At 41.5% G+C, this 26925-nt stretch overlaps 1 protein-coding gene across 3 annotated transcripts in view; it reads left to right on the forward strand.

Annotated features, from left to right (window-relative positions):
* The window catches only part of arhgap24 (Rho GTPase activating protein 24), a 43356-nt gene that overhangs the window by 10581 nt on the left and 5850 nt on the right, over positions 1-26925 (forward strand). Inside the window, exons 3-5 of one of the 3 annotated variants that reach the window (XM_079552088.1) lie at positions 6881-6968; positions 24022-24144; positions 26670-26877. In XM_079552088.1, coding sequence (XP_079408214.1) covers positions 6881-6968; positions 24022-24144; positions 26670-26877 — 419 coding nt within the window. Of the gene's footprint in view, positions 1-6880; positions 6969-12870; positions 13307-19463; positions 19676-24021; positions 24145-26669; positions 26878-26925 lie in introns of those variants that run through there. The other 2 variants (XM_079552090.1, XM_079552089.1) reach the window with 2 other exon arrangements.

Genomic DNA, 26925 nt, shown 5'->3' on the forward strand with positions numbered 1-26925 from the left:
TACAGCAGGGGTCACCAACCTTATTTCAGCTGAGGGCTACTTTAAGAGCATTAAGTTGTTCGAGGGCTACCAGTTAAAAACAAATCCTAAAGACTTAAACGTACACTGTTCACTTATAGGATATTGACCCCATATTATATTAAAATAGCTTTATTTTAAACTCATACTGAGTCACAAGAAAATGAAGTGTTTTACAAAGTCCCAAGGGCTACTGGACATGCCCCAAAGGGCCCCTGGGTGCCCGCGGGCACCACGTTAGTGACCCCTGCTCTACAGTGAAATGTCTTGCCCAAAGATACAATAGCAAATGGCAAGCTTGTTTTTTGTTTTTATTTGATTAGACGTTTTCATAATGTATATTGATAAACTATACAATATATATATATTTTTAATCCATGTGTAAGAAAGAACTATTACCTCAGCTGAGAAGCAGAATACTTTCCAGGTAACTCATATATAAAATACATTTTAAAAATCCAATTTACTACCTAGCGTGTTTCTGCCACAGAATTGTCTCCAGACCTGATGAGAAGACGATACGAGATGGCCATAGCTGAGATTGTGACTTCTCTTTTTCACTTCATTGCGCAGCCAAACAAATGAAGCTGTAGTCTTGTTACTGTACAGTCAGGCCAGAGCTCTTGGACTAGCACAAGGAATCTAAGGAATGGCTGTGTGATGGAGGGGAAAGGTCATCCAAAAGTATGCGCGAGTACGGCACGTGGGGGCTCGCGTCAACATGCCATCTGCGTGTCCTTACTCGTCTATGGAGATGTATGTACTGTGGCTGCCTGTGCGCTTTACACACAAAGACAACAGTCAGTGAGGAGGGGAATCTCACATAAATTATTGTAATTCATGCCGTTCTTTGCTTTGAGTTCTTGAGGGGGTCATTTGGCAAACATTTTCTGTCAAAAGAAGTATTATGAATAAAGTTAATTATTTACATGTTTTGTTTTGAGTTAACCTAAATCAGCATTGAATAAGAAAGTCTTGATTCAGCAAGTCATGTGTTAATATTGATGTGACAATGGGCCTATATACTGTATGTCTGACACTCATGCATGCATTGGGCTGGCTAAATAATTATAAGTGAAGTCTACACTGAATCATCCACCAGAATTTGACAGTGGCAGTTGGAGGCGTAAAGACAGTGGCATTCCTGGTCAGTAATTACTTAGTCTTTGTAAATCAGATTCTTACAGTGTTTCTGTGAGAGACCTTCAGTCAGTGACTTTGAGTTGCTGCTCTACTTTCCGGCACTGTTTGTTTCTGAGAAGGGTTCAGTGAGGTAAATTGCATGTACGTGTCACTAGTGGTCCTAAAGGCAGGTGGGTGAAGACAACTGTGTGAAAATAGTTTACGTATATGCTATGCTTACATAACGTTTCTACAATTGACATTACCCACTAAATTCTTCCACACCCTCTGTTTCTCATGTTCCTTTTTCCTGATGTTGCAATCACTTGGTATTTCTATGTCAGCCACAACAGCTCTTTGTCCACCACCACAATGTCCGGTTGGTTTGCCATTACCATTCTGTCCGTCTGTATCTAGAAGTCCTTGGTCATTCTCCACCAACTTTGGAGGTGTTTCCCACTTTGACCTTGGGGTTTCCAGCCCATACTCTGCACAGATGTTCCTGTACACTATACTAGCCACTTGGTTATGGCGCTCCATGTAAGCTTTCCCTGCAGCATCTTACACCCTGCAGTTATGTGCTGGATTGTCTCATTGGCCTCTTTGCACAGTCTACACCTGGGGTCTTGTCTGGTGTGGTAGATCTGGGCCTCTATGGCTCTGGTGCTCAAGGCCTGTTCCTGTGCAGCCATGATGAGCCTCTGTGCTGTCCTTTAGTCCGGCTCTGTCTAGCCATTGGTAGGATTTCTGTATATCAGCCACTTCAGTTATGTTTCGGTGGTACATCCCGTGTAGGGGCTTGTCCTCCCATGACGGGACCTCCAGCACCTCATCTTCTGGTCCCCATTGTCTGAGACATTCACTGAGCACGTCATCTGTCGGAGCCTTGTCCTTGATGTACTTATGGATCTTGGATGTTTCATCCTGGATAGTGGCTCTCACACTCACTATTCCTTACCTCCTTCCTTAGCTTTCCATCTTAACGTCTGTGGTCTGTATCTCATCCTTTGGCCAGCTTATTATTCCTGCAGGGTATCTGATTACTGGCAGGGTGTAGCTGTTTATTGCCCGGGACTTGTTCTTGCCATTGAGCTGGCTTCTTAGGACCTGCCTTATTCGTTGGAGGTATTTGGCCGTAGCCGCTTTCCTTGTCACCTCTTCGAGGTTGCCATTTGCTTGTGGGATTCCGAGGTACTTGTAACTGTCCTCAATGTCTGCTATTGTTTCTTCTGGGAGTAAGACCTCTTCTGTGTGAACTAGCTTCCCTCTCTGAGTCACCATCCGACCACACTTCTCTAGTCCGAATGACATCCCAATGTCTGCACTGTAGATCCGGGTGGTATGGATCAGTGAGTCGATGTCTCGCTCATTCTTAGCTTTGATGTCATCCATGTAGAGGAGGTGACTGATGATGGCCCCGTTCCTGAGTCGGTATCCATAGTATAGCCAGTATTATTGATTATTTGGCTGAGGGGGTTCAGACCTATGCAGAGCAGCAGTGGGGACAGGCCGTCTCCTTGGAATATGCCACATTTGATGGAGACTTGTGCAAGTGGCTTGCCATTGGCCTCAAGGGTGTTTTTCCACAACCTCATCGAGTTTGCAATGAAGGCTCTTAGAGTCCTGTTGATGTTGTATAGCTCTAAGTATTCAGTGGTCCTAGTGTGGCATTGAGTCACAGGCTTTCTGTGACAGTGGTGCAGTTGGTAGAGCGGGTCATCTCATGATCGGAAGGTCTGGGGTTCGAATCCCAGCTGCTGAAGATGCACACTGTCATTGTGTCCTTGGCAAGACACTTCACGCACCTTGTGAATGGGTGGCTGGTTCTTGCTGTGAAGCACTTTGGGCCTGATGAAGGTTGAAAGGCGCAATATAATTTACTGTAAGTTGAGACCATTTACCATATTTACCATTCTTGTAATCAATCCAGGCAGTGCTCAGGTTACTGTTTCAGGTTCTGTAGTCTCGACCGACTGTTCTGACTATCAGGAGCTGGTATATTTTTGCCCTTCTGAGCTGTGCTCATGTATTGATCCATGAGCCCGCTCATCTTATGATTCCAGTCATGAGCTTCCCCGTTGTGGATAGGCAGCTTATTGGCCCATAGTTGGATGGGACCGTACCCTTGGAGCAGAGGTGGGCAAACTGCGGCCCATGGGCCAATAGATTATAATATTTATGGCATTTCCTAAGCCGAATTGCATAGCAGTGTATCAGAGGCCGTCCCTGCAGGAGTGTAACCTGGTTAACGCCAGACTGCTGTGTGTGCTCGAGTCATTTCGAACTGCACAGCAGCCTGGGGACCATGGCCGAAATTTTCGCATGGATTTGGGAACCAATCACAGAACGAGGAGGGACGGCAAGATGATGACGAGCTATTCGATATATACGGAAGCTTGTAGTTTATTTACGGATCAAACATGACAGCAGCAGACGCGATGCTATTTTTCAATCAAGCTTTAGACTGTGTTCTAAATAGTTTAGCTCAAAAGTTTACAGCGGGTACGTCATACATCATTGGATACGATGATACGATTGGCTGTGGCTACGTGCAGACACATGATAGACATTCGTAGCTCCCACTAAACGGCTATGGACGATTGTAAACCACACCTCTCCTACGAGAAAATGAATTGGTGGTCCCCAGACTAAATATCACTTGTGATTTTAGTCTGGCGATAGCCAGGCTAGCAGGAGTGGGCTTAAATCGCTCAATATTTTTCCTTTAGTATTAAGTATTTTCATCCCCCTACATGTTCCAGCCATGTCCTAATGTGTAGAATGAGGTCAGACCTGTTCACCACAACTGCCTCTAAAATCCTGCACTGTCACTCAAAGAGGTGTTAATTCGGTCCGAAGTGTCGACATGCAGGTTAATATAGAAGCTGCAGTTACGCATAACACCTGAGGTGGCAGTAGTAAGCCATGGCGGGATCCTTCAGGATCCGGATTGTGCACCTTTCGGTTAACCAGGGTGACCCATCTCTTAGCAGCTGATTCATTTGTGCCATGCCAGGGCCTGGTGCTGTCCAGTTGTTCATACCTAAGACTCTTTCTTGGATGTCTCATGTCTGCCACTGTGATGGTGACTGGATTTTGTTCAGGGTGGCTGCTGTGAAAATGCTTTTTCTAAAAATACTGCAATGATTTTTCTTAATGATCTTGTGAACAGCTGCAGCAAGATCTTACAAGTTGCTCAAAAGTTCTGTTGTTGACCACGAGACCTGTCTCTCTGAATGTGTGGTACAGTCAGGTGAACCTCACTGTCGTTTGCCTCAGGAAGTGAAGATACTGGACTTTTGTTTAAGCTGTTTTAGAATGGTATTGCATTTAGCATGTTAGATGATAAAAATGTATTACCAAATACCTGCAAAAAGCATAATATCCCCTCTTACAATCTTTGTGTGAACTGGCTACACGCACAAGAATTCTTCATCTTTTCCAAGCTCAAATATCGTTGTACTATCACTTTACAAACTCCAGCCGGGAGAGCATTTTTAGAATCTAGTTAGTGATTAGTGTGTGCCTGTCCTGTGTGATCTACAGTTACAAATGTCTCTCTTTGACTACCCACACAGCTTGATTATAATAGTGGCATGTTTTTAGTGTGTTTGTTTTGTTTTGAGCTTAAACCCCTTTGTGTTCAAGAAAAGGTTCTGTCAGTGCCCATACCCAAAGATGATCTCACCTCCTTTATGACAAAGTGAAACTCAGAAAACACCCCAAAATACTCACTTCTCCCCCCTGAGTCTGGTGCTGATTCGTCGCTAAATATAACAGTGCGGTTTGTCTGCTGAAAACAGCGGGCCGCCGGGAATAGTGTCACTGTGGAAAGTACAAAGTATGTTCACACAACTGCGGTTTTACAGAAGTTACACAGTTTCAAGTCTTCTTTATGTTCTGCATGGTCTAAGTCTATCCTGTGACTTTGATCACTGTTTAAAAGGGGTCTTGGTGGTCCGGTGTCATGTGACCTCCTGTCTGAAAGTGGCTTGGTCTTATTAAGGAGAGACTCACTCACTAATAATGCTGCCGAATACATCCTCAGTCACAGCAGAACACACTGTTTTCATTAACAACACACAGGTCAGACGCTGAAGTTCCTGTGGTTCTCAAACTCAGCTCCAAACCCTCCAAAGAAATCACAAACAGTGTTCTTGTGGGTGTAATGTCTAAAATGTCGAGTATAATAAAATACACCTGAAAGTTTAGTGCACATGTGGTCTCAATAAATGTAGAGAAACATTTGACTTGCTAAGAAGAAAAGGTTGTTTTCGTTTTTTGTTGACTTAAAGCATGAAGAGAAGCAAAGTGTATCTGTAGAGCACAACTTGTACACAAAGGGATTAAAACTGCTTTACAGAACAGGAATGTAGCTGAGTGTCGAGGCAAAAGAGTTTCTTGGATCACCTCATTCTTTCGATTTCCCACCTGTGATTGAACAGCAGATCACTAGATCTTTGAACATTTTTGCATATTGGCTTGAAAACTTAGACTTAAAAAATTGAAATTATCTTAATTACTAGTTCCAGATTTATTTATATATAGCACATTTTAACAAGTGAAACAGTGTCCAAAGTGAAGACATGACTTGAAGATAAGCATGAATGCTTCATTTAGCTTCACAGATGTAAAAACAAGGCTGAGATTAAACAAAAAGTAGCCTAGTCATCATTAAAACAATAAAAACTTGTAAAATTCAATAAAGTAAACCAAATAAACAACACAGACGAGCACACCACTCATGCAGTGTTAGGGCCATTTTGGAAAAAAATATTTTCCCCATACTTATCGATTTCGATTTTCAATTTGATTTTTTTGTTTTAAAGATAAAAACAATAAAACTAAACTAAAACTAAACTTTAAGCCTCACAAAACAACATCCCCATGTCACCTTCACCTGCCCCGCACCGTACACAAACATCTGCACGGAGACGCAGAAAAGTGGAATGTTTGAAGAATGTCAGAAGTGAGAGTTAGCGCATGGTTTGTATTCAGAGCCTCACACGGCCACAACTTCACAGAGTTTACAACTTAATATGAAAATAAAGAAATACGAGTAAACAGCACATTTATAAAAGACAATCAAGCTTACAATTCACTGTTAGAAGTCCAGCTAATCCACTGCAGCCTCAAAAATAATCCACATGGTCCAAACACCTTTAATAAAATAACGATTAGATTAAAATTCCATTAATAGCCCAACCCTACTGTTTGAAGCCAGAGAATTAAAATGTATCTAAGATGAGAAAACACTGCATTGTGTGTGGGCTGATCGGATGTGACGGGCCAGAGTGTTTCACAGCAGAGAAGGCCCTGTCCCGTCTGGTTTTAAGTCTCATCTTAGGCATCAGAAGCTGGAGCTGGTCCTCAGACCTCAATGCACACGCAGGAGTGTAGATTTTTCTCCAAGATGTACTGAAGGCCAGGCCAAAGCTTTTAAAACAGACCAAATCATCAGTTCAAATGATGTCCTTGTATCATCTTTAACAGCTAAAAAGATCCAGTTTCAGCCTGGACTGAAGTTTTTCAGAGTTGAGCTCTGACTCACATCTTTAGGAAAATCAGTATACAAATGTTTTTCTTCTTCAATGAACATTAACACAACAGTAAAAAACACAACGGAGAGCAGAGCGTGGCAGTGAAGGTGCAGGTGCTGCTGTGTCACACTAAGACAGACCGATATATACATGTCACATATATATGCTCAAATCATTTATTCTCTGTCTCGTTTTTCCAGGGAGCGATTTCCTTGCCTGGAAACAAGGTAACGGAGCATCCCAGCAGCGGAGAAGAGGGAGGAAAATTCCTGTTTGAGGTCATTCCAGGTAAGAAAATAAAGCACTTTATTAAAAAGATCATTATGTGAATGGAACATAGGTATACAGAGTTTCCAGTAGTTTCCTCGGCTCAGTCGACATGAATTAATTACAAATAGGAGCCTGCGTACAGTGCAGTGATTAATGCAATAATGATGATGACACATTGCGTTTAAGATAAAAAAGAGATTGTAACATTGCATGCTTAGGCGTTTTGTTGGACAGTGAAGTGAAATGCGTGATACACATGTCCTTTTCATTTGCATTTCTCTCATTTGCACCTGCTCTGCTGGGACATGCGGCTTGATGTACAGATGTGTGTATATATTTCCCCCTTGTCTTAAAGGGGAGGCTCTCTCACTCTATGGCCACATGATCGCTGGTTTCTTTCACTCACATCAACATACTTTAAAGTCGTATTGCTTAACATTTCAACCAAAATAAAAGCATTCATTTTGTTGAAGACGCTTTTGTAGGTAAAAAGTACCTCAAAAATCAAATGTCTTTACTTGCCTCTCTTTAGACCCAACTCCTAGCTTCTTTAGCAGTATCTTGTCTCCTTTAGACGTTTCTGCTTTGCTTTAGCTACAAGTGGCCAAAGCTGTTGATATCCCTCAGCAAAAAAGCATTGTTGTTGTGAAATGGATCATTCTTGGTTGTTGCATTGCTGGCATGTTTATGTTTTGAGTTTTACAATGGTTTGGCTGCAAAATATAACCTGGAATGTGCCAGAGAGCGGCTTCTTACAACGACCAGCTGAATTATATTTGTCCACATGCCATAACTGCCCAAATGTACCCCTGTTTTGGTTTATATGAACCACTTCCTAAACACATAGTCTTCTTTATACACCGAGGTCCGTGTCCTTACACTAGAGGAAAACTAAAAAACGCTTCTTATAAAGAGGCCTTTGAAGCAGAGAGAGTGAATGAGAGGAAAAAGCCTGCACATATATTCCGTTGGTCTAAATGAGGTCCACAACACAGTGACAGTCACTGGCACACAGACAGACGGGAAGCTGCACAGTAAAAGGCCTCAGTTGTCCACATGTTCTCGGACACGATGAGTATGTGATGAATAACTGTGCAGCGGGGTCAGAACTGGACTCAAATAGGGCACCTAGAAGGGGCTGACGGAAAGGGTGCATGTTTAAAAAGGAAGAATAGCTTAGCGAGAATTTAAATTCGCTGTTTTTGATCAGTGTAGCATTTTCTAACCATGAAAGTGTAAGACAGGGATCAGGGTGTGTTTGAAGTCTCCTCAGATGAATAATGGAATCTTAAATGTTGGAAATGTTCGATGTGGCCCCAAAAAATGAAGACTATAAAGACATTTATTTTTGCGGTGACTGACTGTGTGCCTGTGGAAACTGTTGAACCTGAAGGAGAGCAGTGGTCTGAGAGACACACGTCCTTTTGTTTAGACTAGAATCATGTGCTTTATTGTCTGTGAGAAACACTGATACTAAAGTTAGGTCGTTGTTATGACGAAACCAAAGCGCAAGGTTTTCCTGACAAAGGCTCATCTCTTCTGCTAAACCTGCCACTGGTTCTGAAGAGAAACCATAACAAACATCTTTTGGATTATAAAACACAGTCCGAAATATATCGCTACTTTATGTATGATACACATAACTATATTTTTAGAGCAGGCTGCCACCACTGAATGACAAATATATCAGAAACATCAAGAACATCCATGTTATCCAGGTTTATCTGATGTTTTGAATCCTCAAGAATGTCAGCCATAGTGGCGCAGAGGAGAGCACTATAGACTTATGAGTCTGAAATTCAAGCCCTATGTTTATTGCTTTGTCTTGCCTACTATATTGTTGTAAACGTGTCTCGGTGCTTTAGCTTTTGCATCTGTAAAAAACAAGTGCAACATTGAGTATGCTGCTGGGATTTTGAATGAGAGTTATTTTTGTTTCTTCCTCTACGTCTTGTAAACACCACTGAGTCTCTAGTCACTTTTGAAACCATTTGGGATTTGTGTAATGTTAGCACATTCCTTCCTCAGGTCACTATATTTTGTTTGGTCAGTCAGTCTTTCCAAAATGTTTGCCTCCAGACGTTTTTGTAGACCTTGTATAGGCTCCTGTGGGTGTAGACTTGTGTAAATGAATTGACATCAGCTGCTTACTGCTTCCTCCCTCTCAAATAAATGAAGCACATAAACAGTTTTATCCATAGGGATGAGGGACACATCCTTCACTGGCGATCCTTTACTGCCTCCTGGTGGCTCGAGTTAGTTTCTTTTGATGCAGCCAATAATAGATTTAAAAAAAATATGCATTTCTGAAGCACCCCTCCTGGAACCGCCACCTTAACGTGGTGGAGGGGTTTGAGCACATGAATGATCCTGGGAGCTCTGTTGTCGGGGGCTTTGTGCCCCTGGTAGGGTCTCCCATGGCAAACAGGTCCTATAGGTGACGGGTCAGACAAAGAGCGGTTCAGAAGCGCCTCATGAGAGACCAACAGGCCTAAGAATCGTGAGGCCGTCCTTCTGTGGACCCACCACCTGCAGGAGGAGCCATAAGGGGCTGGTGCAATGTGATTTGGGCAACTCCAACAGCTGCCCCCACGACCCGGAAACGGAAAAGTGGAAGAAAATGGATGGATGGATGGATTTCTGAAGCATTGAATGAAATCAAAACGTTGCCTTGGTCTAAGACAGACTAACCATCAACCAACTCACTGTGACACAAATAATAGAAATGACATCTGAATGAATTTGGAGACAGTGCCCCCTTGTGGACGTTTGAAACCATTACAAATAACAATCACTGAATTACTCATATGTATGTACAATAAAACCAAAGACTATTATTACTCTTTTTAATTATTTTTAGTGCATTTACATTTCTCCCACGACTTGCCAAAGTCAAGAGGGGAATTTGTTTTTGTTTTTAAGCAACTGCTTCTCAGAGCAGTATTTTTGAGGGCACATACATCTCTTGACCTCGTCCATTGACCTCCGTGACTCCTCAAATTGCCCTGTGAAGGCTGTTGTCGACCTCTGTTGTAAATGTCGCTGAAGCTGTTGAAGTGTGATGACAATCTGGCTTAGACAACAGTTAAAATCACTCCTAATGTGTATATTGCCTGTAGTTTATTGTAGATAAAGCCACACATGCACCGTTAGCTTTGAGAAGGCCAGGTGGGAGCGCACGAATAGCTAGAAAGTCATCTCTTTAGATCTAAATGTGATGACGGCATGATGGATAGGTGAGATAAATGAAGCTCGTGTGAGAGGGGAGGGGTAGTTGAGGGTGACCAATTAGTGCACTTGTTCGTGAGTGTCCGAGGGAAGGTCCCATGTATGGTTCCAAGTATGGTATTTGTCAGAAAGCGCTGGAGAAGTAATTGAGAGAGTATATTAATCTGGCTCGCTGACATTTCAGTGTCACGATGTATGGAGGGGGTTTTCAGAAGGATCATGTGTGCCATCACTCATGCAGGGACCTGACAACAGAGCCCCCTGTGTGCACTGGGAGCAGATCAGCACTTGATTAAACCTGGTGGTTCATTGACAAGCACAATTAGGATGTAAGGTGGGAAGGTGCATAGCATTGGTACTGTTGATGTGTGATACAGTGCAGTGTATTCATTCAAAAGCTTACTAGTTGCACTTAAATACGTTATGTTTGTTGAAATATTAGATAATGATTTAGACATTGTGTTTTAGTTCAATGGAGTGATATGGTTGCTCAGTGTTACTATTTGTGTTATTGTCCAGCTTGCACCGTGTTTTTCCTCCTGGAGGGTCATGCGAGGAGGATGTTTGTGTTGAGGTTTGCTGTTCCTTACTCATTCCACTGCGTCTGTTGACTTTGATGCCAAAGAGAGATGTGGAGTTTTCCTTTTTTGCTGCACTGTGAAATGTCGGCGCTGGTGCAATGAGTTCAGCCCTGAGAGATTTCATTAACACTAAGCTGAATGATGATGAATAATGCATAACATATTATTTTCTGTACATCAGTGAGAATGTCGAGATGGCTTTTTGATATTTGTGTTGGACTTGATATCACCAGAGAAATTGTGCAATATTAATTATATGCTGCTATTGTTCATTACCATGTTAATCATCATATCAAACTTGAATCGCACTGTGTGGACTTAATATAGAATTGCAAATCTAACACCTGAGTTGCTATTAGTATTTTTTTTCCTGGACACTTTGGGTCTCATTCTTAAAGACAGGTTTTAAAGCTTTTGAAAATATGACTTATTTAGAAGGATAACATCAGCTGTAAGTTCATCAGTTGCATAATTATCATTTTATTTCAGTGAAGCAGCAATTTTGATGAAGAAATGTTGGGCAGAAAAGTTATTTCTATTTACATTTTAAAGCTGGACAGGAAGTGACATAGAGGAAGGTAACATTCCAGAGCAGCTTGACTCATTTCCCACATGGTCGGCACGGCAACAGTTGAAAATTGTTTATCTTCTTCTATGTCACTTCCTGTCGGTGTCCAATGAGGAAATGAAACTTTAAACATCACAAAAATGGTCAAACTAAAGAAAGCTGAACAGTCTTTAACAAAATCTTAAATATAATCATGTCAACTATGTTTAATTGTGTCTAATGTGTCATATGCTAAACTTCCATATATGGCCATGACAAGAGCTTCATCAGAGGCCGGAAGTACTCAGATACTCAAGTACATGAATTCAAGTAACTGAAGAAATTGCGCTTTTTGTAGTAATTTTATAACACACCACTTTTTACTTCTAATAATAATATCATTTTGAAATAAAAGTATCTCAACAGTGATTGTGACATCATGCAAATGAATCAATTAGTTATTTAAAAAAAAAATATTCGTAATAATAAAAACTGATCATAGTAAATTCTCTAAAATAATTCTATTTGTTAATAGAAATATGTTGACCATGAGAAAGTTTTTTAAAGCTGCAGCTTTAAAAATTGTTGTGAGTAAGAGTCCTCCTCATGACTGTTTTTAGAGTTTGTTCGAAACACTGTAGATAGTCTCATCAGTCGAATGTATTGTGAGACAACTTAAGCATTTTAAAATGAGGTTTCCCCTGCAGAGCCAGGCCTGCACTAAAGCAGTAAACAGGTTGAGCTGGAGTGTACGGCACTGCCAGATGTGAAGTCACCAGAGAGTTTTGTGATTTAATGTTCTGTGCTCCGTTATCTCCAAGACTGCCAGAGAGAAAATATAATACACAAGCATTTTTCAAAGTGTTAAAGAATCATGCAAAGAAGCAAACGGCAAGCCTCCAGCTGGACTCCAGCAGCAGACTGGGGTGAACTAAACAGGAAGTTTCCATGGTTACATAACAACCTTATTGAGGGGATCGGTATTTAACACGTCACATACCAATCCTGTCCTTTTGCTCCCCACCCGCCCCCGAGCACCCCCTCTTCCTTCATGTATCAGGTTGGACAGGTCTGTACAAGGGTGCTCTTTGGCCACTGCAAAGTTAAAGCACAGCTGAGAACTTCATTCAGCTTTCACTGAATGTGAAATAAATGATTCCAGGACAAACAAACCTGATTATGTCTGATCATGTCTATATTACCAGGAGTAAATAACTCTTACCCTAACAGGACTGAACCTGGACCTAACCAAATAAAGCACCTGAGTAGATCTAAAACAGACCAGACAATGAACACAACAAGCTGTGGTCATAAATACTGAACCCTGAATATGTTTGCATCAGTAGTTGTGTCTGTACCAGCATATTGAGAACCACCACACTAACAATATATCAGCTGTAAAAAAGGTCCAGGAAGTTATGTATTGTGGCGAAGGTAGAGAGCCTGTGTCTGCCGGAGCAGCCCTCGCCGACCCTGCAGCGCTGTATTTATAGAGCAGTGTGGATGAGTCATTTGGCCTCATGCCCACTCTGCGTTCGCCAGATTTACAGGTCTCCGCTTTGGGGAGTGCTGCTTGATTTACGATGGCCCTCCCCATCTCCTCTCCCTTGCACTTCCTTCAGAGACCAGCTCACACACCATCTTTGCTCTCCGAGCTCCCTACTTGTAAGAAATATGCAGCAGTCTTGACAGACTGTTGACGTACTGTCCTAAAAATGAAGCTACAGGTCTGAAGAGCTTCTGTATGAAGGAAAAGAAACAACAGGAGGCAAAGGAAGGAGGGGCAGACACGGACTTGAGCGTCGAGGACAGTGTAGCAGTAGGAGTTGGAGGAGCTCTGTTTTGTATAGACTTATTAAAGGTGCATAACAGATGAAGAGGAGGTTCAGGGGGGCCGGCGGTCAGCAGCGACAGCGTGGCTTCTTTCTCTTCTCCTATGTGAGCCACTCAAAGAGGGGCAGGTCCACGTCTGCGTCCTATGGATCTCAACTCCAACCCAGGTCTGTGGATTGTTTGTTTTGCTTTTTACTCGCAGACAGAAAGAGACTTGAACTTGTCTGGTTTTTACTTATGCTCCCCATCAATCTTGTCAGCGATCGCATAACTTATGGCTCATAACCACAGCGTTAGTTTTTCCACCTTATGCCTTATAGTAATTGTTTCACACATGTATAAGGAATTACACTTTTGTATTAGGAACAAAGTTATTGTCATAGATATGGAAAAAGTATTGTTTTGTATTGGTGAGTAATTGCAAAAAGAAAAGATCCGCAGTTTATATCTATAAACTTTAAAAACAGGAAATGCAGATATAGATTCTTTTGGCATCTTCAAGATCCTGCCTTTGACCCCGGGCCAGCTGGGGCCTTTCTGTCTGTGTGGAGCCTGCGTGTTCTCCCCATTCCTGAGTAGGTTCCTCTGGTAAAAAGATACTTAAAAAGTTCAGCGTATCACTGAGGTGTTGGGTGTAAAGTCCAATTTCATTGAGCTTTGTCAGAGGCGGGCAGAACACACAACTGCTCCAGGATGTCCATAAAGGTGTTGAGATGCTTTTGTGTGGGTGAGGAGGCCTGAGCACTTGCCTTGATAAATTAGGTGACTTTTCTTTTTCCTTTTTTATGATATATCCAGGCATCAAGCTGACACAAAGTGACTTTCATATATTAGTTATTTCTCCAACTAGAGATGGTGTATGTCTGATGTTTCTTGCTGTTGAAATGGGTTGATCATTGTTGTCCATAATTCCATATTGACTGTGAAACCTGACATGGCTCTTGTCTCTCTCGAGTTCATCTTAATCTAAGGGACCTTAGTGCATGTAGGCAGCTACATTTCCCTGCACTGCAGTGCTGTCAGGTGCTTTAGCCCACAGAGCTTTTCCCGGCTTTGGCGGAATGAACACCAGTCTGTGGCCAACATGACAGACAGGACTGCTGTGACGGCTGAATCAAACCATGCATGTGCCAGAACCAATACTCCACAGCCATTGAAATAATTAAAACACAGCTTTGCTGTCTCTAGCTGCACTCTCTGAAGTTAACACTATAATTTTAATCAATTTATTCTTGTATAAACCGTCAACACCATAACATATAAACATTTATTTTGAATAATGATTTAGTGAAAAGTGTAGAATCACAACTTGAGTTGATTAAATGACTGTCATTGGGTCGGTTTAATCATAGTGTCAGCCCTATGTGTTACAGTGGTCTGCAAACGTTTGGGCACCCCTGTACATTTTCATGATTTTCCTTTATGAATCATTGGTCGTCTGGAAATGAATTTAACTTAAATATATCATATAGGAGACAAACACAGTGATATTTGAGACGTGAAATAAAGTTCATAGGATTTATGGAAAGTGTGCAAGAATTATTTAAACAAAAGTAGACATGTCCTCTTTGCATCTTCTCTGAAGAATGGCAACATGGAAGCCTCAAAACAAGTCTCAGATGACCTGAAAACAATGATTTTTCAACATCATGGTTCAACTATTCAGTGCACTTTACACAAGGAGCTGCTGTATGGACGAGTAATGCGGAAAAAGCCTTTTTTGAGGTTTGCTGAAGCACATTTGGACAAACCAGCTTCATTTTGGAATAAGGTGCTGTGGACTGATGAAACTAAAATAGAGTTTTTTGGGGCATGGAGGAAAAAGAACTCAGCATTCCAAAGCAAACACCTGCTTCCTACAGTAACATTAGGTGGTGGTTCCATGATGCTGTGTGGCTGTTGGGCCAGTGCAGGGACTGGGAATCAAGTTGAAGGTCGCATGGATTCCACTCAATATCAGCAGATTCTGGAGAACAATGTCCAGGAATCAGTGACAAAGCTGAAGCTGCGCCAGACCTGGATCTTTCAACAAGACAACGACCTTAAACCCTGCTCAGAATCTACTGAGGCTCATGCAGAGGAACAAGGACAACGTTCTGGAACGGCCATCTCAGTCCCCAGACCTGATGATTATTGAACATTTGTGGTGTGATTTAAAGCCGGCAGTCCATGCTCGGAAACCGTCAAACCTGACTGAACTGGAGATGTATTGTACCACCAGAATCCAAGCTCTAATTAGAAGCTATAGAAAACGTTATATAAATATTGAGTTAATTTTTCTCTTGTGGTGCCTAAATTTATGCACATGCCTAATTTTGTTTAAATAATTCTTGCACACTGTCCATAAATCATATGAACTTTATTTCACTTCTCAAATATCACTGTGTTTGTCTCCTATATGATGAGAATGATAACAATTACAGGGATGCCCAAACTCTTGCATACCACTGTATTTGATACTTACTAACATTAATTTGAGGGAAAGACACAGTATTTAATCTACACTATTTATATATATTTTTCAGAAACAGTGGCATTACTTTTACAGGGGGAAAAAAACGGTAAAATGAACTGTTCACATTTTTCTCTCCGTCGTTGCCGAGAGAAAGGGACCTGATACCTCATTAACTTCCAAAACGAGCAGTAGCTCTTGTAATCCAGTTCAAAGTACAGACAGTGACTCAGACTCCAGCCCCTCTGCCTGTGGGCCTGCAGGTGTGCTGGAGCCTCAGGACCTTGGTGCTGAAAGCTGATATTACAGGGCAGTAGAGCCGAAGCAGGCACTTGTGCACTCTGTTTCTTCTTTCTCTGTTGGGTGTATTAAGGCCTCCCTGTGAACGTCAGCGTGTTTGTCTGTCTGCATCTATTCCTGGCAATATAATTACATCAGTATGTTCTCTCTTACTTACACTTCAGACTGTCATAAGCAACTGCATCGACTCTTCCTCTTCCTTATTTGGTTGTGAACTTGCAGTAACATCCTTATCTACACGTCTCTAAACAGTAATGTGTATGTGGTTTAGTGTAAAGTTTCTGATCTGCAGTTTAGATCAAGATGTTATTCTGAGGTGTTCCATACATCACACACTGTACAGGTCTGTGCACTGCAATCCCAAAGATTTACAGTGCCTGGGCCCATAGCTGTGGGACACACTGTGGCATTGGTAATCTGTCTTACTAAGATCTGTTTACAAAACCAGGAATATCTTTGGTTTACATGTTCATGGTGTGCACAAATGACAGGTTTTTGAGAATCTGAAACGATGCAGTTGTCCAGCAAATCCTATGTTCTCCTGCCTCCTGTGTTGTCGTGAGTCACTCAGTCTAGTCTGGTTCTTTTTGTATCCAGTCAGTCATCCTCTCGAGCTCAGTGAGAGTTGAGAGGACTTGTGGAACAATAACGCGATATTTTGATGCAGTATACATCATCCAGAATAAACTGGGGGTGGGAACCTTAGTGGCTTACGATAACGATAATCTCACGATACGCCAATACTATGATAATCAATATATTGCACAAAAATAACCTATGATACATCAATATTGAAAAAAAACTTTTAGGAGTTGACATCTGCAGCACAGCTTCATAAATGACTAACACACTCGCTAACATGCGTTTGGAATGACTCACCGCTCTGTCCTGGCTGCGTCATCGGGTGTTTACGTTATGGGACTCGCGTTGGTTATAAAAGTTAATCCATTTTGGTTCTGGCGAAGATTCACCAAACATCCATCAAGAGACAGTCACAGAAAAACACTATTTTGGTTGATAGTACCAGATCCCGTACCTCTCGCAGCCAATTGCTTTTTTCCGTGACAGTGGTAGGGCAGGTCGTCTCATGATCGGAAGGTCGGGGGTTCGAATCCCGCCTCCTGAAAGTGCACACTGTCGTTGTTTCCTTGGGAACGACACTTCACCCACCTTGCCTCCAGTGTCTGCGTACACTGGTGTATGAATGGGTGAGTGGATTCTTACTGTAAAGCGCTTTGAGTGCCTAATGTAGGTGGAAAAGCGCTATATAAGTTGCAACCATTTATCATTTACCATTAGGTAACAAAAAAGAACAGGCGTGTCCAGAGTAGGTAGGTTTTCCAGCAGAGGGTGGAGCAGCTGCTCAGAGAGCAGGATTCAGGAGGATTGCTGAGAACTCGGTGAATGAAGCCAAAAACCACTCTGGGGGTGTTTTTGATAAGGAAATAACACTACAACATGGCTAAAAGCTCCAAAAAGTCGATTTTGCATGATATAGGCCCTTTAACATACTGTTATTCATCATTCTTTCCATGTGCTCTTTTTTTTTACCTCTGTGTGAATAAATGATCCCTGACTTACACATTGAAGATGAGTCAGTAGATCTCTCAGAGGCATAAACCCCGAATGAATCTTATTCATAATTATACAAACTATCATTAAAAGTAATATATTTGTGTGAGTGTTTGGTCCAAGTGCTTAAAACTGTAGCGCTGTCCTCTTTGGCAGCGCTACTGAATTCTTGATCATTATTGGCCTGTATTGACTGTGAAAACAGTGGAGCACTGCTGCCTCATTAATACACATGACGTCGCTCAATATGCATGACGGCATCAAAAATATCGATATTGGAATAAAATCGTATTGTCCTACAAAATATCGCGATATACTGGAAAATCGATATGTTGTCACACTCCTAGTATAAGCATTAGAGTTTATGAGTTTTAAATACTTTTAACTTTACTTGTAATATTTAGCCAAAAATAATGAATATAAATACTAATACTTAGGTTGTAGTGATGTTACATAATTAGGCTACTATATCGACTTATCGTTCAATAAAAGACAGAACTGAATTAATCTTCCTCATGGGCGTAAGGCTGAGATTTTGAAGTCAATTATATCGTATATAATATATTGTTATCGTGATATTTCTTTTTTATATCGTGATGTAGATTTTAGGCCGTATCGCCCTGCCCTCATGGAGGATATTTTAAGGGAAAGTAATTTTCGAACACATCTTTTTCTGTCATTTTTAAGCTTTCGAGTTTGTTTCTGAGGCATAAAACAGTCTTCAGTAATATCGTTTATCGCAATATACTCTGCCTCGATATATCGAACTTTAGATTTTGTTATCGAGACAGACCCAGTTTGTTGCACTCAGAAGTTTTGTAGTAGCGGTTATTCTTTTTTGGTTATTGACCTGATTACTCTGAAGTATTTCACTGAAGCTCAATAACTTCAACCTACAAACCCAGAGAGTCCGTCACAGGCTGTCGCTGCCTCTTCACAATACACACAAGTATAGAGTCGTCCAGGTCTATTATTCTCAGATCTTTCTGTGCCACCGTCCATTACCCACTTCCCCACAGAGGCCATGGAGGAACAGAGCAGCCAAACAAGCCGTGTACCCTTTGACCTTCCCCGTCCCATTGACTGTGTTGCTCACTCAGCAGTAGTTGGTAATGGATAGCTGGAGCTACTCTATGGGGCAGTGTTCCTGTGTGCGGCGGATCATGTGGGATAAAGTTTTGGAGACTGATTTCAGATTATAACTATGGACCGCTAAAGACCACCATGTCACCTGCAAGAGGAGAAGGTATCAGTTCCCACAGAGGGGAAAGAGTAATTGGACACCTCCAAGAGATACACATGAGATAGTAGTAAGTACACATTGTTGTACTGGGTTAACTTTTGTGACTGTGTAATGGAATGGATGATTTAGAGAGGGTAAAAAAGAGTCTTATCTGAGTGTAAATTCTGTATAACAAGAGAATAACATGCATTATTAATTGCAGTCAAATCACTATGGTCATTGAATGAAAACAACATAATAATTTATCTCCATTACTGAATAAAATGTGCTAAGACCTCTATGAACATTATTCTGAAACACATTGAGCAGCTTTGCCTGGCAATCCTTGGAAACTTTTAATCTTGGTTTTAGCATTGTGTTACATTCATTTTAAGAACGCAATGAAGAACAAATATATGGTTTTGTACTGTTGTAGAATCTGTTCTTTCACAAAAGGAGCAGTCTTTAATGATCACAGTGTTTCTGCTTCATATTAACGCCCCCGAAACCCCATTATTCTATCATAAAACCCTTTGCTCTGTTTTGTTGAAGGAGTTAACATTGCACCGCAGTGTCAATGTGTCTGTGTTTGCTTATGGGGTCACGCCCCCGTGTCTCTGCCTCTGGTCTTGTTCAAATCAATCCCCTTCACTTCAGAGATCTGCCTATTGTTCCTAGTACAGTGCTTGAGAGAGGTATGTGTGCTCCCTGCCCCCTCTCCAAAACCGCCTCCTTTCTCTTTCACACCCTCTGTCCCTCTCAGCTGCTCTGCCTCAGTCAGTGTGGGTCAGGGCAGACCGCGGGACAGCAGCTCCTCAGGCACACCCGTCCGTCCTCACGCAAACCTTGGACTTTAGAGCTCACCGGGGCGCTCTACTTCTGCAGCTCTTTTAGGGGATTAGCACAGGCACAAGTGTGGAGGAGGAATGGAAGTAGTGTATCAGACTCTGCCACAGTATGGATTCACAGATTTACTACCTTCGCATGCAGGTAACGTACACTTCACAGTTCACTCGGGATGTTACGGGCTTGTTGATAGCTTTATGTGGATCTGTCTTCTCCATAAATGCCTGCTGAATGACTAGCAGCACTTTTGTTGAGACAGCTGTGATCTTCTGAGGGATTAGCGGATGTCTTGTGGGTGGTCATAAAGTTAACAGTGGTGAAAAGATTACTCTCAGCAATTGAAACAAGAAAACTGTGGGTTTTCATCAATGTGCAATGTGCGAGGCTGTAACTTTTATGAATGAACACTTACAGTCTCTGGCAGAGGTATATCTTGTCTTACTTACTGTCACTTCCTGTTCTGTTGGAGGTATTTATGATGTGAGGACTTCTAAGAAGACTATCATTAGACACAATATTGAATCTCAACTTGCCCCTGCTTGTAAGCACAGAAGAAAGCAGAGCCATTGACTGCACTGTATGGGCACACACTGGGAGAATAAGGACATAAGGGCAAACAAAGTGTGTTTGCATTGTTTTCTGGGCCTGCAGCTGTTGCTTCCTTCACTTGTCAAAGAGCTATAAAAAAAAAAATAACAACTTCCACAAGAGGTTTCACACTCTCAGGGCAATTGTTAACAGAGTCACTGTACAAATTGGTTATAACAAGTCTCAGAAACAGCAGATTTATTACAAATGGTTAAAGTCACCATTACATTACACCTTGGGACTACAGTACTTGGGTAAAAGGTTAATACTTGGTCTGGATGTGTGATTATTTAAATAACCGCTTCCAGCAGACACAGACCAGAAGTCTCCCAGGGCAGTGCGATCGCTCCAACTCTGGCCTGTTTTGGACGGCTGCTCTATTAGAACCCAAAAGTATTAGCTTTACTCTTCCACCATGTACGATACAATAAGCAAGGATTAAAGAACGAGGGATAGAACATGATTTAACTGTTGCCAGACTAACTGTGCGTTGTACAGTTTTAACGCACACCAGTTCTTAGCCAATCAGAATTGAGTATTCACCCAAATGGTTTACTGCAGTCACTGTTACCAGAGTATCCGATGTTTGCCATTGGTGCTCTGAATTATGCGCGGGCTATGGCAGGTGACTGGGCCTAAACCTGGTGCATGACGTCTAATGACGTCTAATGAAGTCTAATGACGTCTAATGAAGTCTAATGCCTTCAAGACTCCAACCATTTTATTTTTGAGGGTCACGCCATTCTCGTGTGAGGCAAAACACCTTGGAGTGTTTTTTTACAAGTGGTCTGAAATTTAAGCGCCACGCTGAGGATATGTGAAAATTATTGCAAGAAATGTTTTGTTCTGAGACAGCCTAAAACAAAGCTGCCACCAAGAAGCAATACTATATACTATATACTATATACTATATACTATACATATATATAATTAGATTTTTTTGCGATGGACGCAAAATGCAGATGCAAATGCAGAAATTGCCTAAACTGTCAAAATTGCATAAAGTGGTATATACATCAATTGGTTAATTTACATAAATTATAAAAATTGCATAAATCCTAAATGGCATAAACTGTTACGTTTCATAAACTGGTTAAACTGGTTAAATTCCATAAAATGGTTAGTTTGTATACATTTTTATATTGCATAAATGTTTTAAATTCCATAAACTGTGACGGTGGCACAGTTGGTAGAGCGGGTCATCTTGTGATCGGAAGGTCGTGGGTTCCCACAAATGCACACTGTCGTTGTGTCCTTGTGCAAGACACTTCACCTTACTTGCCTCCAGTGTCTGTGTACGTATGAATGAGAGAGTGCATGGGTGAGTGGTTCCTTACTGTACAGCACTTTGGGTCTGATAAAGGTGACTTGTCTCATACTGCAAATGATTCTTTTTAGTCCAGTGCCGTCTCTCAAAAGGCTCAGGAGCATCAAGGAACATCCAGGTTCCAAAGTGGCACTTACCCAAATGCCTATTTTGAATGTGGTATTGGGAAAACTCTGCTACACTGTTTAGAAAGGCTAGAACAGAGATGCAAGTGTATAATTCTCCAGCTGTCATACTACACAGAGATAACACCTGAGCACTGCAGGCGTATACAGGCTTTCTTTCTTAAAGGGGGGGGTATTATGCAAAATCACATTCACATATTTTTGAGTAATCTGTAAAAACTCTGACGGCAGCCATTTTAGGGATAGCTTTGCCTGAGTCCTCCTAGGAACGCCCCCACCTCCTGGAGACGCCTCCGAGCTTTCGTCACCAGCCGAGTAACCAACCACTGCTCCTCAGCAGAACCCCCTCCCCACTCATGCCACAGACAGCGTGTGGAGGGGGCGTGTCTGAAAGGGTCAGAGGTTCTTAAAGAGACAGAGGCCTATTTCAAGACATTCACTACAGCCATTTTGAGAGAGCAATTTTATACAAGGCAGTTATTCTAATTTACTGCATTTACAGACCAACAGAAGGTTTCGTCATCATTGTAGTGTGATATAGACTGGTGCTATGTGATTGAAAAAAGCATAATACCCCCTCTTTAACAATTAGGCTAGTGGGGCGCTCGTCTTTTGATGTTTTTAAAATCCGCACTGTGAGCTGAATCTTGATTATAAAGTAAATTGTAAATCTAATCTCATTCACAATAGCTGTTGTGAATGAGATTAGATGAGATACTTGTTTTTTGTTCTTTTTTAATACAGTGAGTCAGTATGAGGTGTCAGCCTGCAGGTTCCACTACATTGGACTCCTTTGTTGCCTCCACCTGTTTGAGAGGAGCATTAGTTAATAACTGGTCTGCGGCTGCCCGCCCGGCCTCTTATTAAAGCCACTGAAGAGCTGTGAGGCACATACTGATTGAGGTGTCTGCTGACGAGGGCTGCACACTTTTTAAAAATACCTAATCATCATTTTCCCAAGATATATTACAAATGCAGAGAGATTTTGTTTCAAAAATCAGGATTCAGATCACACAGTTTTTTAAACAAGTTCAAGAAGAAAAAGCATTGGAGAGAAGACCGGAATACAAGCTTCTATTCACAGAAGAATAAGATAGATTTCAGGAAATGTTTGGAGAGGTGTAAACTACTACAACTTTAATAAATGCCTGTATGATAAATAAATGATTTAATAAATGCATGTGATTTGATTTTTATTTTTTTATTTTATTTTATTAGTTTATTTGAACAGGGACAATGCACATTAATTAACATCGCTGTAAATATGCCAGTTTTAGCTCCAAAGCCAGTTTTCACCTGCAGTCCCTGGGCAAGATGTAGATTACCAACAGTAAATAATATACAACGATATCAACAATCATTATTAACCTGTAAAATGATAAAACAATTCATTAGTATCATCTCAAACACAGCCTATGTCAACATTGGGCACAAACACTACACCATAGACAAATACACACAGGCAGAATTACACTGGCAGCACAAAAGCAGCAAGAATAAAATACATTAACAGTGATGGCCTCAATGTATCAACACTGTGTATGTGAGAGGGGACAGATAGATGATTTGGTAATTGCAGTCATTCAAATTGAGGAGATGCTGATCCCTTTTCTGTATCCACACAGTGCTGCAGATACAAGTCTGTGGGATATAAAGAGCGTTGTTGTGTCAGTAGTTCCGCCTGTCTCTTCAGGTCTAAGCCGAGTGCACTTTCTCCACTGTCTCTTCCTAGGAGCACTTTATCTAAAAACTAATTTCACGTGACAGCAGGAGGGTGACTTGCAAACAGGTGATCAAAATAGTGAAATGCAGTCATGAATCCCAAAGCGCGCTGTGGTGGAAAAACACTGAAAGTCCTTTATTCTGACATTGATTGAAGATCTAAAATAACACATTACGCATTAGATGCAAAAGCAGGATCTGCAGGAAACTTCACTGTTAAACGCATTTTTTATACATATTTGACCCCCTGTTTGTGTCTCATGCTTTTGTGTCTGGGTTAGTGAGTGTGCTCTTGACAATTACAGTATTATCTGTCTCAGGACAAATGACTGAGTGGGGCGCTGATTTAAATACAGCCTGCAGCTTTGTCACACTTGTGTTATTCATGACTACAGCAGTAACAACAGCCTTAGGCACACTTCTTTTAAAAGTCAGCAGTTCGAAAGGCTTTATTTATTTTCTAAGTGACTCTCAAGTATCAGCAGGACGTGTTGGGGACTCTGGTTCTATACCAGCTGTGGTATTATGAAAAAACCCTGACGTGCTTAATGAATTCAGAAGCGCTGGGTCCAAAAGGAAACAATACAACAATGGACATAGAATGGAAAAGCCTGATTGATGTTAAATGTGGCCGGTGGAAAAACGCCAGTTATTGAAGAGAATGTTTTACAATCTGACAGGCCTTGTATGTTTCATATTAAATCATTTTATTTATTTATTTTTAACAGGAGGGGAAAGAGAGCGGATGACGGCCAACCATGAGACCTACCTGCTGATGGCCAGCTCTCAGAATGACATGGAGGATTGGGTCAAGACGATACGCAGAGTCATCTGGGCCCCTTTTGGTGGAGGTCAGTAACTACAGACGTGATTTTAACTGTTTGCAGTAGGTGCATAATAATATCCAAAACAAAACAAATCACAATATACGACATACAAATCATTAAAACTACCATATTTGTCATACACTCTAGGGAGGTAAAGGGAAAAACTTGCAACCCTTAATTAGACTCCTCAGCATCCATGGACATGTTTCATAAATGTGTGACTTAAAGGGACTAGATGCAAGTTGGTCATTTTTATACTCACTACTGCCACCTCAGGTCTTATGCGTAACTGCAGGTTCTATATATTTCAGGGTTTTTGACATAGGGCCTCATTTCCTAATTATCCAGAATGTTGTTGATTTCTGGAGATATTTTTTTCTTATATTTGAAGAGCTTAGTGGCGCTAGGCTAGTGCTCGGCTCAGTGCATGTCTATGGTATCAGCTAGCCTGCATTAAAAGCAGTCTGACCCGCTCCACAGTGCACCTGCAGCAAATCACTTGTAACGCCTGAGTAACCATCTGTGTCCAGAGAATATTTTTTTTAATATAACCTTCACATGAATCACCGCATGTATCACATGAATGATCGCATTTTGCGGGACTATTTTCTAGCAGATCACTCCGCCGCCACGTAGTTTATACAACCACGAAGCTGATGCTGCTCAAATATAAATGCAAACAGTTATAATGATTCTATGGACACAGACATTTATATGGTTAGTCTGGCGTTATAAGTGATTTACCTTAGGTGCTCTGTGGAGCGGGTCAGACAGTTTTTAATGTAGGCTAGCTGATACCATAGAAATGCACTAGCCTAGCGCCACTAAGCTCTCAGAAAAAAAATATCTCCAGAAATCAACAGCACTTTGGATAACTAGGAAATGAGGCCCTATGTCAAAAATCCTTTAAGCTCGTGCATGACGGCACTTCGGACCCGAATCAACACCTTTTTGAGTGACAGTGCAGGATTCTGAGCTCATTCTACACATTGGAACATTGTTGAAGCATGTAGGGGGATGAAAATAGTCAATTTTAACATTTTTAAACTCTGTATAGTCCCTTTAAACGTTTCTATTTACAATTGATTGTATATAAGTCAATGTGAACAAAATGAACCCAGCCTAAACCTGAATACCTATGAGGATTGCACTGTCCAATATGAGGCAAAGCAACCTCATAACAGAAACGTGACTGAAAATGCTGTATGACTTCTGAAAAGCTGGAGTGGGTCATGATTGGCCACAGAGACCCACACTGGGCGCACACCGGGGGGACATGTTTCAACACGGCACACTCACCACAGCCACACAGTGAATAGACGAGGCTCAGTTGGCCCCTTTGTTTTCAATGCACTGAGTTTGACGTCGATTGCAGTTGACTGCTCTTCAAAAGGACAAGCCAAATGTCAACGATGCCACAAGAGAGGTGGCTCCACATTGGACCAGAGCGGGGGTACTGTCGGCAGAAAAGCAGATAGCACATATTTCAGCCCATTCAGTCTTTGTTGCAACAGAGGGGAACTCAATGACCAGGGAGTGGGAGACAGAGCAACATCTCTGAGTTTGCAGTGTGGAGAGTTTGGGATATTTCAAGTTGCTTTATCCTTTTGTCAGTTGTGAGAAATGTGCAGCTGTGGCTTCTCCTTTTGGATTATTAATGGTAATTACAAGCTATATTTGAATCGTATCATACCTCTAGTATTTATGAGGCAGTATCTTTTTAAATGAAAAATAGAAAGTTGTAATTTGATGAAGCTGGCAGAGTTTTAATGTTCTCTTTTAATACCCTTTAGTTCATTTCCACATTTGTTTGTGATTTGCACATTTCTCAGATCAGAAAAGAGCGAGCGTTTCCCCCCCTCTCAGTTCATAAGCTGGTGCACACACGCCAATACATGTGACTCAGAAAAACACTCCCAGACTCATGATCGCTGTGTCTGGAGGCATGACCTGCTTTTCTTCTGCTAACCTCACTTTATGATGGTTGTCAGGACTTCTGCTTCCCTTGCTTGGAGTTTTGTCTATACTTTTGGTGACATTTGAGTGTGTGAATCTAGTTCTATGGACTGTCTTTGCTGGAATTTACAACATTTGTTTTGTTTTACGAAACTAGTGGCTGCTTTCAGACCTCGCTTCTGCTGCTTTTCACATTTATGGACATTGCGTGTCTTTTTGCTTATTCACTTGTATGTTAAAATGTTAAAATGCAAAACATTTTTGTGGGCGCCTGTTGGCATCATTTCTTATCACAAACTTATTAATCAACGCGTTTTTCAGAAGCTTTTGAGTTGTGTCCAATTTAAGAAGGGTAAGTATCTGTTGCAAACGCGTCCACTCATCTTCTCATGCAGATCTTTAGGTGGACGTTCACATGGAGTTTTGTTACATCTTACATTTTCGATGTGTTTGTCAACTTTGGAAATGAGAAACATGCAAATCTAAATCTTCAGGGACAGTTACTGTATCTTCATCCCAGCCTCCACTGATATCTATGAATGTACTTTATATATGAATTATGCACGTTCATTCAGTAAGACTCTGTGTTGTAGGTATCTTTGGTCAGAGGCTCGAGGAGACCGTGCGCTACGAGCGGCGCTTTGGGAACAAACTGGCTCCGATGCTAGTGGAGCAGTGTGTGGACTTTATCAGACACTGGGGGCTTCAGGAGGAGGGCCTCTTCAGGCTCCCGGGACAGGCCAACCTGGTGAAAGAGCTGCAGGACGCCTTCGACTGTGGGGAAAAGCCCTCTTTCGACTGGTAAGACACATTTATAGTGGATGCATTACTTCTTAGGATGGAAATAAC

This window comes from Gobius niger, assembly GCF_951799975.1.
Source record: "Gobius niger genome assembly, chromosome: 2".
Classification (NCBI taxonomy): domain Eukaryota; kingdom Metazoa; phylum Chordata; class Actinopteri; order Gobiiformes; family Gobiidae; genus Gobius; species Gobius niger.